Source organism: Bison bison, unplaced genomic scaffold (genome assembly GCF_000754665.1).
Source record: "Bison bison bison isolate TAMUID 2011002044 unplaced genomic scaffold, Bison_UMD1.0 scf7180017864484, whole genome shotgun sequence".
Taxonomy (NCBI): domain Eukaryota; kingdom Metazoa; phylum Chordata; class Mammalia; order Artiodactyla; family Bovidae; genus Bison; species Bison bison.
In genome coordinates this window covers 682373-699144 of record NW_011495044.1, presented here as the reverse complement: position 1 = coordinate 699144, position 16772 = coordinate 682373, and the positions used below count along the sequence as shown (strand labels likewise).

At 53.8% G+C, this 16772-nt stretch overlaps 2 protein-coding genes across 4 annotated transcripts in view; both read left to right on the top strand.

Annotated features, from left to right (window-relative positions):
- Window positions 1-9090, top strand: part of IPO13 (importin 13) — a 19688-nt gene extending 10598 nt beyond the window's left edge. For 2 of the 3 annotated variants that reach the window (XM_010862594.1, XM_010862593.1), the window contains exons 10-20: window positions 47-181; window positions 347-490; window positions 1782-1862; window positions 2381-2518; window positions 2682-2778; window positions 5639-5691; window positions 7905-7971; window positions 8062-8120; window positions 8269-8358; window positions 8649-8830; window positions 8922-9090. In XM_010862594.1, the coding sequence (XP_010860896.1) occupies window positions 47-181; window positions 347-490; window positions 1782-1862; window positions 2381-2518; window positions 2682-2778; window positions 5639-5691; window positions 7905-7971; window positions 8062-8120; window positions 8269-8358; window positions 8649-8830; window positions 8922-9018 (1143 nt within the window). In that variant the 3' untranslated portion in view covers window positions 9019-9090. The other variant, XM_010862595.1, reaches the window with a different exon arrangement.
- A 95-nt stretch (window positions 9091-9185) lies between these two features.
- DPH2 (DPH2 homolog (S. cerevisiae)) lies at window positions 9186-14728 on the top strand. The gene is made up of 6 exons (XM_010862596.1): window positions 9186-11510; window positions 11708-11820; window positions 12347-12570; window positions 12768-13451; window positions 13541-13717; window positions 13799-14728. Exons 1-6 carry the CDS (start codon window positions 11364-11366, stop codon window positions 13921-13923), a joined length of 1470 nt encoding a protein of 489 aa, XP_010860898.1. The 5' UTR covers window positions 9186-11363; the 3' UTR covers window positions 13924-14728.
- The last annotated feature ends 2044 nt before the right edge of the window (window positions 14729-16772 follow it).

The following is a 16772-nucleotide window of genomic DNA, read 5'->3' as shown; positions in this document are numbered from 1 at the left end:
ACAGCTGGGCGTCTCGGGGACTGCCCCTCTGTGCTCTGCCCCACAGACAAGCCAGTGCATGTGGCTGATGCAGGCACTGGGCTTCTTGCTGTCGGCCTTGCAAGTGGAGGAGATCCTTAAAAACCTGCACTCGCTCATCTCACCATATATCCAGCAGCTGGAGAAGCTGGCAGAAGAGATCGTGAGTGAACCCTTGCGCACGTGTGTGTGTGTATGTGTCGTATATGGCTGCAAGCAGCAGTGGGTCTCTGGGGCTGCCCTTTGTGTGGGCTGTGGCTTAGCTGCTGAGGGGTGGGCTGGCAGTCAGGGTTGGGAGATCCAGAGCTTGGTTCCCTTCTCCCCGTAGCCTAATCCTTCCAACAAGCTGGCCATTGTCCACATCTTGGGGCTTCTCTCCAACCTCTTCACCACACTGGACGTCAGTCATCATGAGGATGATCATGAAGGCCCTGAGCTCCGGAAGCTGCCAGTGCCACAGGGACCCAACCCCGTGGGTGATGTTGTCATTGCCACTGCCCCCCCACCCCCAACCCTGTGGGAATGTCATAGTCACCCCTGAACTCTATGGGTAATATTGTCATTGTTTCCCTGGCCCCATGGGGCATGATGCATTTGGTCCTTTGACCCTGTGAATGACCCTCCCACTGCCCCCTGCTCTGTAGGGAGTGATGTCATTGTCTCACTCAGTCCTGTGGGTGATGTTGTCTTTGTTCCTAGCCTAACTGGGGTGGTGTTATAGTGTTTCCTTCTCCCCATGGGCGACACTGACATTATACATCTTAAGTGATGTAATTATGGTACCCTGTATAACCCCCAACTCAGTGGGGCCTTCTACTTTAGCATTCACTGTCCTCTACAGGCACTAAGGGTGCTTACATACTCCACATGTAATAGTTCTTGCCTTTGAGTGGCTTTTGGTCTAGAGGAAATACATGTAAACAGATTGTCACAAAGCACTGTGATAACTGCTGTGGTAAGCTTGGCACAGGACGTTGGGGTGACTACTTATAGCCTCAGCTGCCCATTCAAAACTAGGAACATCAGGATATCTGATGCTCATCTTATAGAACTGTGCTGAACAGCCCGTATAGTCTTGATTAAAAGTACTTTGCATACTGTAAAACTCTGTACAGATGCGAGGGACTGCTTTAGTCATTGTTCCAAGTACCCCTCCAGTGTTTTCTCCTGGAGAAAAGGTTAGCCACGGTATCCTGGTCCTTCTGCTCAACTCCCCACTCCAGTATCGGTCACCCTTTTGGCTCCAGACCAAACCAAAGCCACTGTCCTCCCAAAGAACCCCTCCTTCTTCTATGGTAGTCATCATCCCTCCTTCCCTCACCTCCCAGGACCTCAGGCTGCTCTGCTCCACCATAAGCTGCCCATTTCTACACATCCCTTGGGGCTCTCTACCCTAAGCCTATCTGGGTGAGACAGTATCTCTGCTTCTTCAGGGGCTGGTCCATAGGCCTTTGGCACTAAAATGCTTTTACTGAGCAGAAGTAGATAGGGAGTGACTTTTTAAAAAGATTACAAAGTTTTAATAGTCTTCTGAAGCTTGCAGTTTGAGGCTTCCTCTAAGATGATCCTTAGAATTCAGGGTATCTTTGATTCATGGGGATTCAGCAAAGCACTCCTTCCCCGGGGTCCTGTGTACCAAGTCTTCAGCATGCAGTCTGGGGTTATAGGTTTGAAATTCCAGGCCTACCTCCAACTACCAAATAGTCCTTCTCGGGTGGGCGAGAGTGCTGGTGGGGGCACCTCACTTCTTCCTGTGTCTTCAGGTGGTGGTGGTACTGCAGCAGGTCTTCCAGCTTATCCAGAAGGTGCTGAGCAAATGGCTGAATGATGCCCAGGTGGTAGAGGTGAGTGCTGACCCTTGCCATCAGCCCCTATGGTGACTCTGCTCAGAGATGGAGCTTCCACCACCTCAGCTTGCTATGATCTGGAGGAAGTGAAGGAGACGAATCCTACCCCATAGACACTCAGAATCTCTGGGGAAGAAACTTTCTGGTGTCACAAGAAGTGCTCCACCCAAGGCTGTGATGCTGGGGCTGAGTGCCAGTCAGGATCCATTTTAGCGTCCAGACACCTGCCTTGGTTCCCTCCAGTGCAGGCGGTTCTCACTGTTGTTGCTCCCTGAGAGGCCGTGGAGATGTAAGGAGCTGGAGTTAAGTTACAGAGTTCCATCCTCAGCCCCTCTGAGAGGGGCTTTTCAGCCTCTTGCCTTCCAGGGTGAGGGTCAGACTAGCCTACCTTCCAGGGTTCACAGAGCCAGGCAGGCTGGTGGGTAGGGCCCCCTTTTTAGGCCTCTGTGCAGGGCCTCCGTTCTGCTGCAGCCAGCGGTGACCTGCTGACCAGGCCCCCTTTGCTTTCTTCCCAGGCGGTGTGCGCTATCTTTGAGAAGTCCGTTAAGACGCTGCTGGATGACTTTGCCCCCATGGTGCCACAGCTGTGTGAGATGCTGGGGCGGATGTACAGCACCATCCCCCAGGCCTCTGCTCTTGACCTCACTCGACAGGTGGGCCTTCATCCCAGGCAGAGATCTGACCCAGGGATTGGGCGGGTGGGTGGAGTAGGGTGGATGGTTGCTCTGGCAGGAGTCCTCGCTTGCATTCCAGGGACGCTGGCCTGTCCTGGTGGGCCAGGGCCTCCGCTGACCAGCATCCCCTGCTTTGTTGCAGCTGGTCCACATCTTTGCTCATGAGCCTGCCCACTTTCCCCCCATCGAGGCCCTCTTCCTGCTCGTCACCTCCGTCACACTCACCCTCTTCCAGCAAGGTAGGTCCCGACCAGGGTCTCTGCTGCTGCCGCCACTGCCACTGCCTCTGCCTCCCTGACTGGGGAGCCACAGCTGCCCACTCTGTTCTCCTCTCGCCCCTGAGTTGCACATGGGTTTTGACGGGAAAGTAACGGGATCAAGCCCAGCACAGCTGTCACCTTACAGATAGTTGACACCTTAGGTGGAAGTGGACAAGAGAGTGACTGATGTCTTCTCCTGGGCTCAGGGCCAGGCCGGGTGTGGGGGAAGGTGGGGCTGGAAGCTCTGAGGGACTCGGAGCACCAGCTTGGCTCCATTTCCTTTGGCATAGAATGAAAGGTGGCAAGAACATGGGCTTCGAAGTCAGCTAGACCTAAAGTCTAAGCTCATCACCACCAACTAGTTGTGTGACCTTGGGCAAGTCACATACCTTTTCAGAGCCTTTGTTTCCATATCTGTGAAATGGGGATGTCAGATACTTGCTAGGACTGTTAGTAGGTATTAATGTAGCATCGTTTGGGCCCCTGGCTTGGGGGTTTTGCACATGATGTTCTCACAGAGTGCTGGTTCCTTTCCCTGCATTGAGACTCATTCCTTTCTAGGCCAGAAGCCTTTGGCTGTGATCCCAGCCCCCCAGTCACTACGGCCCTCTGCCTGAGAGAAGTTGGGAGTAGGGGGCTCCAGGCTTCCCCTGCTGCCTAACCCAGGCTTCTCACTTGGAGAAGAAACAACGTTGTTCCGTCAGCCTCCTGAGTTTTGCCTAGAGTCATGCTCACAGGCTTGAGGCTCACCAGGAGTCTTAGCTGGAGCCAGAGTGCTCTCTGCTTCTGTCCTCAGTATTTGGTCCCCTGATGCTGACCTCTGCTCTGGTGGACCATGGGTTGTTTCCAGAGTGGGGAGAAATCTGAGCCAGAAACCAGATGTCCTCCTCAGCCTCACCTCTCCCCACCCTCCATGGCCACTGCTCCATCTGGATCGCCTCAGCAATCTTCTGACTGGTTTCCCTGGCATCTGCCTTTCTCCAACCCGTTCTGCACCCAGCAGCTGTAATATTTTTTATAAGACATAGATCTGAGGACTTTTCCCTCCCTGGCTTAAAGCCCTTCGTTGCTCCCCATCACCGTCACCATCACCCTCATGGTTCCACTGCCCGCCAGTGCGTGACAGACCTGCATACTTCTCAGCAGTCATTCCTGATGGCTCCAGCAGTTCAGCCACCCTGATACTTCCCCCATCATGCCCCCTTTGACCTCTGTGCCCTACTCCTCTGCCTGGATTGCCCTGTGCCCTTCACTGGGTAGGCTCTCTCCCCTCCATGCCGTACCCCTATATCAGTCCTCAGAGGCTTCTCTGAGGCAGAGCTGGCTGCTTCTGACCTTGCTCCAGAACTGCATGGGCACGCACCACTGATACAGCGTTGATCACACTCAGTAAGCAGCTTCCATGACTGTCTCCCTCCCTGGACTAAGCCCCTCAAGGGCAGGCTTGGGTCTCTTCCTTCTGCATCCCTCGGAACAAGGCCAGCAGAGAGCAGACACCAGACACTGTTGAAGAAAGGAGGCAAGGTCTCCTTGCTCTTGGAGCCTTTCTTCCTCACTGTCCAGCCCACCTCTAGCAGGGCGGCTGCTGAACCTCAAACCTGCCATCTACAGGGACCCCAGGCTTGGGTACGTTGGGCCTCACTTTACAGGACTTGATTACAGGACTTGAGTAACTTAGGGGGCAGATGTGGAAGGGACAGGCTTTATCAAGGGCTTCTCACAGCCTGAAGGAAGTAGGGAAGAGATGATTATCGACTTGACAGTCGGGGAAACTGAACGTGGATGGCTTGCACAAGATCACACAGCTGCTTAGTGGTATCTCAGGCAGGGGTTTCCACAGCATCTCCTCCTGAGAGTGGAGCAGCCAGGCAGGAGCTCCAGGCCATGCCTCGTCCTTGCTGAAAGTGTCATCAGAACTGGAGGCAGGATAGTGTCCAACGTCCTACCTGTTGGGCTTGTTGGTTGTCGTACAGGACAGGATGCCCCCCTCACCTGCTTCGCTGTCCCGGTCTTGCCATACCTCCCTCGGGCTCTGCCCTCCCACTGCACCGCGGGGTGACACACTGGCTGGTTTCCCTCTTTCTTCGTGCGTCCCAATGGTGGGAGGGGGTCGTTAGCCCTGAGCCCGGCTCTCTGCTGAGTCTGTGTCCATGCGGAGGGGCATTGTGGGCGGGGCTCTCATTTTTGCCTCATCATGCAGCTCCTTCCCCTGGGCCTTGACTGGCCAGCCCCACAGCATATCAGGCACTGCCAAACCCAAGAAGGAGTCTTCTGGATTAAGAGAACCCTGTAGATTCTTTTCTTTGTGTAGACCAAGAGCCTTAAGGGCAAGGAAGGGAGAGGACACCTGCTCAGACCCTGATGCCCAGGAAGGGCTTTCAGCCAGGCCTCCCATGGCAGTACCAAGGACCAATCTCCCACCAGCCCTGCCCTCCTCTTGATGATAAGTGATGGGGAGGTATGTGATCAGAAGCAGTGTAGGGCCACTGCAGTCTGCCAGAGGCCACAACAAGAGTGTGGGGACTGTTTGCCCAGCTACATGGTGGCCAGCATCGCTCAGGCACTGCAGGGTCCTTGGGGACTGACCTGAGGAGGAGTGAAGAGTAGGTGGAAGGCCCCTTGGGAGGGAGCTGGGGCAGACCGTCCTTCACTTTGCCGTCTCTTTCTGTTGGGCTTCTCCCAGTTCATGGTTTTTGTATGTTTTGTTTCTTTATCTTGCTTCCTGCTGCTCATGTGCCCCACGCTGTCTCCCTGCAGGCTCTCAGTCCCACATAACTATATGAGGTTGAGTTGCTGTTTGTATAATTTTTTCTTAAGTTCCATCTTTATTATATTTTAGGGCCCAGGGATCATCCTGATATTGTTGATTCATTTATGCAACTCCTGGCACAGGTGTGTTTTAGTTTTATTCATTCACGTTCTGTTCTCTCTCTTTCTCTTTCTCTTATGTTGAAATTCAATTTAAGCCTATTTTTAGCTTTCTGTTGACAAATTTTTTTTTTCTGTTCAGTTGAATAGAGTTTCTTCATCTGTTTCCGTGGAAGTTGACAACCCAACATCCTCCTTTAGTGCCCCTTTGCCTCAACTAGCTCAGTCTTCCACAGAGACCAGGGAGAGGCTGATCCCAAAGGGAGGGAGCTGGGCTGGCCTGAGGGGTGGGCATGGGAGGGGGTGGTAACCGTGCCCAGCAGCTCCTGTGGGCCCAAAGTGACCAAAGAGCTCAGGGGCAGGACCGGAGTTGAAGGGCCTGGGGTTCACTGTCCCCGTGCTCCTGCGGGGAACTGCCTGCCTCAGTGCCCCCAGCCTGCTCTTGAGAGGGAGGCTGGGAGGAGCTCCGAGGGAGGGGCCAAGCTGAATGTGCTGCAGTGAAGCCCAGAGCTCGGCTGTCGCTGGGCTGCCAGACAGGTCCTGCTGCTGCTGGGAGGTGGGGTGCTGGCTCCATTGCGAGATGTGTCTGGTGTGTGTTTAAGTGTCTCAGAACTGACTCGTGTGTTTCGAGTCCAGTTTGGGCAGGGAACAGAAATCACATGGCTGCTGTGAGTAGCATGTGTATTGTTCTGAGTGTCAGAATAAATGTGTAGCTGTAGTGAGCCTGTGCACTGATGTGTGTTGTGTGCTGATGTGCATTAGACATGGATGGAGTCTGAGTGTCGATGTTTGTGGAGGTGTGTGATTTGGGCTGTGGGAGTGCGTGTTATGGAGGGAAGGAGTATATACGGTAGTGGTGTGTCTGTGTGAGGGGTGTATGTTTGGGAAGATACATGTGTCAGGCTGTGGGAATGTGGGGTTAGTATGTGTGTCAGGGAGTTCCTGTGAGTTGGGGGCTCCTATGGGTTGGGGTCCATGATGTGTTTCTTTGTTTAATCACTCCACAGATATTTTTTGAGTGTGTTATATGTGCTTGGTCATGTGGTAGGTGCTGAGAATGTAATGGTGAGCAAAAGCACACACGGTTCTTACCCTCTTGGAACTTACAGCCTAGTAGAGGGGGTGTAGGAGGAGTGGGAATGGACAGTGTGCTCTGGGCCTGGGTGGATATGTGTGTGAGGGTGTATCTTTGGGGTGAGGACATTTGAGTGTGGGTGTGTGTGGGGAGAGTGCACGTGCTAGAGAACTGGGGAGGGTGAGGGCGTGGGTGTGTGGACATAGTTTGGGGATAGGGTTGGGGTGGGATGTGAATGTGTAGCGAGGGTGTGTTGCAAATGGGGAGAATGGTGTATACAAGGGATGTGATTGAGGTGTGATACAGGGTAAGTAGGGCGTTTTAAGTGAGGGGCCTGTGGGGCTGTTTGCGCTTGAGTGAAAATGAGGGAGTGGAAGGTATATGAAGGCTGGAGGGTTGGGGGTTGATGTGGAATGCACTGGGGGGCTGCTGGGGGACAGCAGTGCTTGATGACTGTGGGAGCTGTGCAGAGCATCTCCTATGACCTGAGGATGTGCCATTCGCGCCTTGGTACCTCTTGGGGTGAGCTCTCAGCCCCTGTACTCCATCTGCTTCTCCTGACATGGCAGCCCTGGCTCCTGGGCTGGGTATGGATGAGAAGGGCCCGGACACAGGCTGTCCTGGGTGAGAGGTGGGGCCGTGGCTCCCAGGCTCCCGCCCTGCCTTTCCTCTTCCTAAGCTGGAGAGTGTCTGAGGAATGCAGGCAGGACATAGGAGGGGCGCTGTGAACTGGGCTCCCTGTACAGCTGCCATCTCTGCCCTGTTAACAAATCAAGGGGGGCCTCAACTGCCTCTGTGAATCAAAGTGAAGTCACTGCTGGCAACCTGGAGCCTGCAGGAGGTCTGGCCCTGGTGGTGGGGGGTGGGGTGTGGTGATGTGTTTGCTCGGGAGTGACTGGGGCCCAAGCTGTGGCATTATGACTCCCAACCTCTCTCATGCACATGTGCATTCATGTACACATACATGTACATGGCATCCCTTGGCTGCTCCCCTCCTGACATACTGAACTCTGGAGTGGTCTCATTCCCCAAAGATGGCTGGGTGGCTGGTTTTGGCAACCTTCACTTGTGGTGTGTGAGGTTGGGGCCTGGGTGGCAGGTGAGTGGGAGGATGATTCTTAGAGTCGACTAGGGCTGGGCTTACCAGCTCCACCTCCTGCAGGCTCTGAAGCGGAAGCCAGATTTGTTCCTGTGTGAACGACTGGATGTCAAAGCTGTGTTCCAGTGTGGTAAGTGGGGTGCCAGGTGGACAGGTGGGCCTGGGGCCCCCTCGGGAGGATCCCTGAGCCCCATCTGATCTGCCTCTGCCTCTCTCACAGCTGTGCTGGCCCTCAAGTTCCCCGAAGCACCTACTGTCAAGGCCTCTTGTGGCTTCTTTGTGAGTCCTGTGCTGACCCCCAAGCCCTGCACCATCCTTATACCCCGCCCACCCTGCTCAGGACTCTGTTGGGTAGGGGTGTGGTGTGCAGGCCTTGTCTCCAGGGAGATGGGGGTGGGGGGCTGACGGGCCTCTCCATCCTCTGTAGACAGAGCTGCTGCCTCGGTGTGGGGAAGTAGAACCTGTGGGAAAGGTGGTACAGGAGGATGGCCGGATGCTGCTCATAGCAGTGCTGGAGGTGAGATGGAGCGGGTGGGGCCGCGGGGTTTGGGGATGGGGTGGCCCTCACTGCTGAGGCAGCTGCCCTCCTGGGAAGCTTGCACCTTGGTTCCCTAAGCTCTGTTTCTTCATCAAGTAAATAGCTGGAAGTTGTTAGGTCGCTGTAAGGATCAGCTGTCTTGTGTCAAGTAGCACTCACTCGTCATGTGCACTGTGGCTGAGGAACTGCCCAGGAGTGGGTGGTGTGCCTAGGCTTTCTTGCTGCAGATGGGCCAAGGCCCTGGTGTGCTAAGAACCCATCTCCCTCAGGCCATTGGGGGCCAGGCCTCCCGCAGCCTCATGGACTGCTTTGCCGACATCCTATTTGCTCTGAACAAACACTGCTTCAGCCTCCTGAGCGTGTGGATCAAGGAGGCACTTCAGGCACCTGGCTTTCCCTCTGCCCGCCTCAGCCCCGAACAGAAGGACACCTTCAGCCAACAGATCCTTCGGTAAGCAGAGCTGGCAGGGCCTGGGCTCGGGTCGCGGGGAGGCGGAGGCCGTGGTGAATGGTGCTAACTTGCTCTCCCTTCTCTCCTTCAGCGAGCGAGTAAACAAGAGGCGGGTGAAGGAGATGGTGAAAGAATTCACACTGCTGTGCCGGGGGCTACATGGCACAGATTACACAGCTGACTACTGAGGGGCACCCCGTCCCACCCACACCTCCTCACCCCTCCTTATCCCCAAAGAGTAAACTTGAACCCTCACGGCACTGCTGTCTCTGCTTCCTTTCCACTGCCACCACCACCTGACTGGGTGATCTCAGACAACCTGGGGGAAGAATGGGAGGAGGCTTGGACCCAGGCCTTGGTAGGGCATGATGGAGCCAACCTCTAGGTTTAGAGTGAAAGGGGCACTACTGCAGCCAAGCTGCCTAGACTGGAGCCATCCAAATATTGCCCTTGCCCTCGGGGTAGGTGGTGACTGCAGTAGTGTCAGCAACCTGCCCCCCAAATTAAGTTAGTCCCAGTGTTTATGCATGCATACACTTATTTAACCAACGGCGCTGAATACTAGACCACTACTTGTGTCATGCCTCGTTCTGTCTGAACAAAGGCTGATCTAGTCCATAGCAACCATACTACTCACTAAACTGGGAGAATGGAACCAGTGAGGAAGGCTGCGTGGAGGAAGTTCCATTTCTGAGGGCAGTGGGAGGTTTCCTAGGTAAAGGACTTGGGGCCTTCGGCTGGAGGTGAGGTGAGGCTGGGCTCATTTGGAAGGGAAGAAATAGAGAGCGGCTTGAATTCCAAGGTGGGTTTCTTGTGTGGGGTTATGGAGGCACCCAAACTTACACTTGGTTCAGGAGAGGTATAGAAAGCAGGGCTGAGTATGTGGGGGAGGAGGCGTGGTGGCCCCCAGAGGAAGAGGAAGGCAAGCCCTAGTGTTGTCTGCAAACCCATAGCTCCCCACTTCTGTGGTACCTGACATGATGGGCAGGGCTTGGTCAGGACCAAGGACAGCTCCTGGCCTGCTGTTGTTCCCTGCTGTTCTGTTACCTTAACAGGGTTCTCTCCCTTTCTGTCTCAGCCATCGTTCCACCCCTGCTGCCTCTCAGGCACCCCAGCCTTCTCAGTAAAATTGCAAGAGGAGGACTGGGTTTTCCTCACTCCCAGGCTTGAGCCATGAGTCTCCCTGGAGGTGATAGGAGAACTGGTTACTCCCATGTTTGTCTCAGTCTTTCTCCTGTTTTCCCAATCTCTGTAAGTTCTGTGCCCTACATTCTTCATCCTCATTCAGTCTCTTCCCACACCAGCCAGCATCAGCCTCCCTTTCATGTCATTCCCTGAAGTTACCCTGTGCTCTTTCCCTTACCCCTCCTCCACCCCATTCACAGCTTTTGATTTTTTCATTTCTCCTGGGGTATGTGGAGATGTTTCACATTTTGTCCTTTTCTTCTGTAACATGACACCCAGGTGTCTTCTTCCTCCCGGTCATGACCAAATGTTTTATATATGTATATATATATAAAACCTGGAAGAATGTAGGGTGTAAAGAAGAGTTTCTGAAATCAGACCTGGGTTTGGTACTGATTGTGTCACTGACTTGCTGTGTCTTATTAGGCAGTTAGCCTCTTTGAACCACAGTTTCATCATTCTGTAGTATGGGACAACTCTTACTCCAAAGACTAAACTCAGAATGTGAGTCCCTGGTGAACAAAAAGTGCTCCATGTTTGCCTAATGGACAGACTGCTGTGAGGATAATAGTGGATGATTTCAGTGCATGTGCTATGCAGAGGACCGCTTTATGAAGTTTTATATCGAAATTAATTTGCCCCCGCAATCCTATTAAAAGTACTACTGTTATAACCTCCTTCTGAGGAAACAAGTCATAAAGACGTTGAATAACTTGAGTAAGTAGTTACGTGGCATAGCCCAATATTCAAACCCAGGCAGTTTGGTATTTCACTTAAAAATTACGCAATGCCACCTCCCAAGGTGATAGAGTGCACGGGAAGTCCTTAACAGTGTAGGCGGATAGGAACTGCTCAAACCAGCATAGTTACTTTCAGGCAATCGGTGTGTCTGAGGGGGCATAGAGGCTGAACTGGAAGACCAGCGCCAGGAGATGAGAGCCAGGAGAACTACAACACCCACAAGCCTCCGCTCTTCCTCTGAGGCACTTCCGATTGGCTTCAGGCTCAGAGGCTGACCGTTGGTTCTCGGGATGGCGTGGCGGGGATTGGCCATGCAGGTTTTCAGTTCAGTTCAGTTTTAGACGGGTATAATTGCCGTCAGTCCCGCCTCAAACACCCGGAAGTAGTCTCCGGGGGAGGCCCACGTGTTGTGGTAAAGCGGAGAAACAAGAGTTGTCGTGGGAGAGGAGCTGGCTAAAGGGCTTAGGGTAGATTGACTCCCCAGCGCCTCCCCGCCCACCATCCCCACCAATCGATTCTGACCCTTTGAGGGCTGTTTTTGAGCACGCGGGGCCTGAAGCTGACGGAGGGAGGTTCCCATTGCCTGCCGCCACCCAAACTGTGCCTTATGGAGTCTACCTTCAGCAGCCCTGCGGAGGCGGCGCTGCAGCGAGAGGCAGGCTCTGCCGGGCTGCGCACTCCTCTTGGAGACCTGGACCGAGTGTACGAGCTGGAGCGAGTCGTTGGATTTGTCCGCGACCTGGGGTGTCAGCGGGTGAGGGCACGTTGGGGAGCGGATGGGTCTGCCAGAGGATTGGGATCTTGGGGTAGTTTTGTGAGGCTGGGAATGGGGGAGATGCTTCGCAGGGTGGAGAGGCTTGGAAGGTTAGGTAGGGACTCCCTTAAAGGTTTCCCTTGAAGACACCTTCTGTGCAGGAGAGGCTGTTCTGACTCCATGATACATGCTTACAGGTGGCCTTGCAGTTCCCTGACCAGCTATTGGGAGATGCTGGGGCCGTGGCAGCACGACTGGAGGAGGCTACCGGGTCGAAGATGTTCATTCTGGGAGACACAGCCTATGGCAGGTGTGAACTTCAGCTTGAGTATCGAGGGTGAGGTAGGGATCCAGGGCTGATGGTGTTTCTCCTTTATGACAGTGTCTGCCCCTCAGTAGCTTTGTTTCTCCTTCATGATGATGATTCCTTTCCTGATACTCGCTCTTAGTGACACTGTCTTTTCGTTTTATTTTTAAATGGAGGATGAGATGGTTAGATGGCATCACCGACTCAATGGACATGAGTTTGGGTAAACTCTGGGAGTTGGTGATGGACAGGGAGGCTTGGTGTGCTGTGGTTCTTGGGGTCACAAAGAGTAGGACACGACCGAGCAGCTGAACTGACTGAATTGCTTAACAGTGTTGTGTTCATTTCTGCCATACATCAACACGTATCAGCCGTAGCTTAACATACGTCCCCTTCCTCTTGAATGTCCCACTCAGCTCCCACCCCGTCTTTTCATAACATGGTTTTCTTCACTGACCACATTTTCCATTGATGACAGCAATACTTTTTTTCAATGAGAAGCTCTCTCATGATGGTATCTCCCCTGCAGCTGCTGTGTGGATGTACTGGGTGCTGAGCAAGCTGGAGCTCAGGCCCTTGTACATTTTGGCCCTGCCTGCTTAAGCCCTCCTGCCCGCCCACTGCCCGTGGCCTTTGTCCTCGGTCAACGATCTGTAGCCTTGGAGCTCTGCGCTAAGGCCTTTGAGGCCCAGAACCCAGACCCCACAGCGCCTGTGGTGCTGCTCAGTGAGCCATCCTGTGCCCACGCCCTGGGTGAGGGTTTTGCTTGTGCATGCGGGTAGGGTGGGCTGACCAGTTTGTGCCTTAATTCCTCCCTTTCAGTACACTCCTGTGGAGTTCTCAACATGGGCTGGGCCCCACCCTCTCCTTTTGGGTCCCAATCAGTCTCCTGGGGATGGGGGGATCCCTTTTTACCAGGCCCCAACCTTGACACCACCTTCTTCTTCCAGAGGCCTTGGCCACCCTTCTGCGCCCACGGTACCTGGACCTGCTTGTCTCCAGCCCAGCTCTTCCCCTGCCAGCAGGCTCCCTCAATCCAAATCCTGAGCCCCTGGAGCGTTTTGGGCGCCGCTTCCCTTTGGCTCCAGGGAGGTGTCTGGAAGAGTATGGTGCCTTCTATGTGGGGGGCTCTGAGGCCATCTCTGACCCTGATCTTGACCCAGACCTAAGCCGGCTGCTTTTGGGCTGGGCACCAGGGCGGCCCTTCTCCTCCTGCTGCCCGGATACAGGCCGGACTCAGGATGAAGGTGTCCGGGCTGGGCGGCTAAGAGCACGCAGACGCTATCTGATAGAGAGGGCCAGAGATGCCCGTGTGGTGGGGCTGCTGGCGGGCACACTGGGTGTGGCCCGACACCGGGAGGCCCTGGCACACTTGCGGAATTTGACACAGGCTGCTGGCAAGCGTAGCTATGTGTTGGCCCTTGGGCGACCCACGCCTGCCAAGCTTGCCAACTTCCCTGAGGTGGACGTCTTTGTGCTGTTGGCCTGTCCTCTGGGTACCCTTGCCCCCCAGCCTTCTGGCAGCTTCTTCAGGCCTGTATTAGCACCATGTGAGCTGGAGGCGGCCTGCAACCCTGCATGGCCACCTCCAGGCCTGGCTCCCCACCTCACACATTATGCGGACTTATTGCCTGGTGAGTGGTGGGGGCACTGCCTAAACTAGAAACACTTGGGGCATGAAGCTGGGGGGCCACTATGAATCTTTTTTTTCCCTCCCTTCCAGGCTCACCCTTCCACGTGCCCCTCCCTCCACCTGACTCAGAGCTATGGGATGCCCCAGATGTGTCACTCATTACTGGGGACCTCCGACCCCCACCTGCCTGGAAGCCATCAGATGATCCTGGGTGCTCAGCCCTGACCCCGAAGCTCCAGCTGGAGCTGGCTGAGAGCAGCCCTGCAGGTGAGTGTGGCAGATCTCCACTCCCATCTGAACCCTTCCCCCCTGTTCAGCTCATTCAGCCTCAACCCCCTCCCTCTGCAGCCTCATTCCTTAGTTCCCGGAGCTGGAAAGGACTGCAACCCAGCCTGGGTCAGACGCCGGTGACGGGAGCTGTAAGCGGAAGACGAGGAATTGCCATCGCCTACGAGGATGAAGGAAATAGCTGATACCATGTGGGACCAGAGCCACAGGTGGACTTAAGACCTTTAGTGCTCCCTGCACCAACCTCACTATTCTGCCAGGATCCTTGAAGGAGCCTCTCACTGAGGCAGCCCCTCACTGAGGACAGGCTCCAGCTCTGTCTTGTCTTGTCCTGTCCTGGCACTGGCACAAGGCTTAGCCCATACTTGCTTGGTAAAGGTCTGTTGTTTGACGAGGGAACAGCTTTAGGTCTTCCCTGAAGCCTCTGGGCCATCTGTTCTCCTGGGAGCAACCCAAGACCTCTGGCCATTCCAAGTTCCTGCTGTGCAGTTGAGGGTCTGTCTTTTTCAAAGGCAGGTGCTAGATGTTTAGACCACAGTTTTCCAGCCTTGGCACTGTTGATGTTTTGGGCCAGATAAGTGTTTGTGATGGGCTGTCTTGTGTATTATAGGATGTTTAGCATCATCTCTGGTTTCTGCCCAATAGGTGCCAGTAGCATACCCCTCTCCAATTATGATAAACAGAAATGTCTCCATATGTTGACAAATGTCCCCTATGGGGGCAAAAGCATCCCCAGTTAAGAATCACTGGTCTACACTTAGCTACACAATACATGTGGTTGTCAAACATAAATTTGAATTAAGATTAAAAGCTCAGTTTCTCAGTCACACTAATCATATTTCAGTACTCAGATAGCCACATGAGAGGACGGCACAGCTCCAAGACATTTCTATCGCTGCAGAAAGTTCTGTTGGGCACTGCTGGTCTACACTGACTCCAATTTGTTTTTCAGGGAGGTCACAGAAACTTGAATAAACCAGATAATTTTTCTCCTTGTTTTCTTTTTATTCATCAAATACTGCAAGTCCTGCACAGGTCCTGTGGGTTGAGATCTGAATTATATTTGAGAGGAGTCCTGCCCTCACAGTGTAGCTGGGAAGAGAGGCAGCTAAAAAGGCAATTACCACAGGGTGAAGCAGTATTCTTTATGAGGAAGGAAGTCCCCAGAGGCAGCTGGAGCCCAGAAGAGGCTTCTTAGAGAGGGTGTTACCTCAGCTGGATCTCTTGAAGGAAAAAACAAATCAGAAGTAATGGAGTGAAAAGGACATTTGGACAAAGGGTACACCATGCTCAAACACACAGGCATAGACCATCATTGTGGGTACTTAAAGCAAAGTGGAGTTGCTAGATCCTAAGGGTTTAGAGGGGTGAAGTGAAAATGACTCACCTTAGTTAGTTCCCTTCATTTGCTGAAAATCTCGACATATTGGCATTGTCCCTCTGGTGGCTCAGATGGTAAAGAATCTGCCTTCAATTCAGGAAACCTGGGTTCGATCCCTGGGTCGGGAAGATTCCCCTGGAGAAGGTAATGGCTACTCATACCAGTATTCTTGGCTGGAGAATTCCATGGGGGGAGCCTTGCAGGCTACAGTCCAGGGGTCGCAAAGAATCAGAAACAGCTGACTGACTAACACTGTTAGGGTGTTGTGATTTCTGCCCTCAAGGATTGCACAGTCTACTGGTAGAGGCAGTTCTGTAAACTGATCGTGGTAATTGGGACAAGGTGAGCATCAGTCATGTATTCTATAAATATGGATTGAACACCCGGGGTGTGCCAAGCACTGGAAATCAGCAGTTTAGGAATCCTTCCATGGTTGCTTACATTTTTGTGGTGGAGAAGACAATCAGAACAGTATGCAGAATGGTAATAAGGGCTATGGAGCAATATAACGCTGAGAAGGAGGGTAAGAGAAAGGGCTACAGTATTAAACAGGATGATCAGAGAAGACTTTGAGCAAAGACTGAAAGAAGTTTTGAGTGAACCATGTGAATAATTAGAAGAAGCTGAGGGAACAAGTGCAATGCATTGAGGGTACGATTGTGTTCAAGAAATGGCCAGGAGGCCAGTGCAGCCTTTGGAAAAGACCCTGAAGCTGGGAAAGATTGAGGGCAGAAGGAGAAGGGCAGGACAGAGGATGAGCTGGTTGGATGGCATCATCGACTCAGTGGATATGAGTTTGAGCAAATTCTGGGAGATAGTGAAGGACAAGGAAGCCTGGTGTGCTGTAGTCCATGGGGTTACAAAGAGTCACGACTTAGTGACTGAACAACAACAGGGCAGCCAGAGGAGGGAGTTAGCAAGAAACTTAGGCTACGCAATCAGGGTAAGAGGCCTGGTAGACCATTATAAGGACCATGGTTTTTATTGCGAGGGAAAGGGGAGCCACCGAGGTATTTAAAGAGAGTGACATGATCTTATTGAAGTTATATAAGAATCGCCAGGGTGGCGGGAGACCCTAGAGCGGGCGCACTCTCCTGCCTCTGGCTAGGGAAAGCTTCCTGGAAGAACGTATCTTAAGATCATTAGGTGTTGGCCGACCTTGGGGTGAGCACGAAGAAACGTGCTTCAGGCAGAGGAAACAGCATGAGCTCAGTGAGGGACGGGTCAGACACCCTCGCGAGCTGGGTGGGACGGTCAGGGAGGAGGCCCGCGGGATCAGCACTGGCTTGGAGACTAAGCTAGGGCGGCGGTGAGCAGGCTCGGGTGGAAAGCAGGGCTGGTGGGCCGGAGCTGGGCGGAGTGTCCGGGAGTACAGCAGGCGGGTGCGGCCCGACCCTAGACGGACCGGCCAGGCAACGATCGAGGTATTCGGCAAGAAAGTTTCGGGCCGCGAGACTACGATCACCACAATCCTCTGCGCCTGCAATTCCGGCGTCGCCAATTTCCTAGACCGCCGGCGACCGAGCGCCGGGCCCGATGTGAGGTCACGTGACGCCCGCGGGTCACGTGGATCAGTCAGGTGACACCGCGGGGCGGGCCGACGGTCTACGGGGAGGACGGGGACGCAGGGACGCGGTTTGAGCTCAGGCTCCC

What these genes read in the sequence shown, in the direction of transcription:
- DPH2 (XM_010862596.1), top strand. Translation starts at nt 11,364, where the DNA reads ATGGAGTCTACCTTCAGCAGCCCTGCGGAGGCGGCGCTGCAGCGAGAG. An exon ending in GGAGACACAGCCTATGGCAG is followed by an intron (nt 11,821 to 12,346) that starts GTGTGAACTTCA and finishes TCTCCCCTGCAG; the next exon opens with CTGCTGTGTGGATGTACTGG. An exon ending in ATCCTGTGCCCACGCCCTGG is followed by an intron (nt 12,571 to 12,767) that starts GTGAGGGTTTTG and finishes TTCTTCTTCCAG; the next exon opens with AGGCCTTGGCCACCCTTCTG.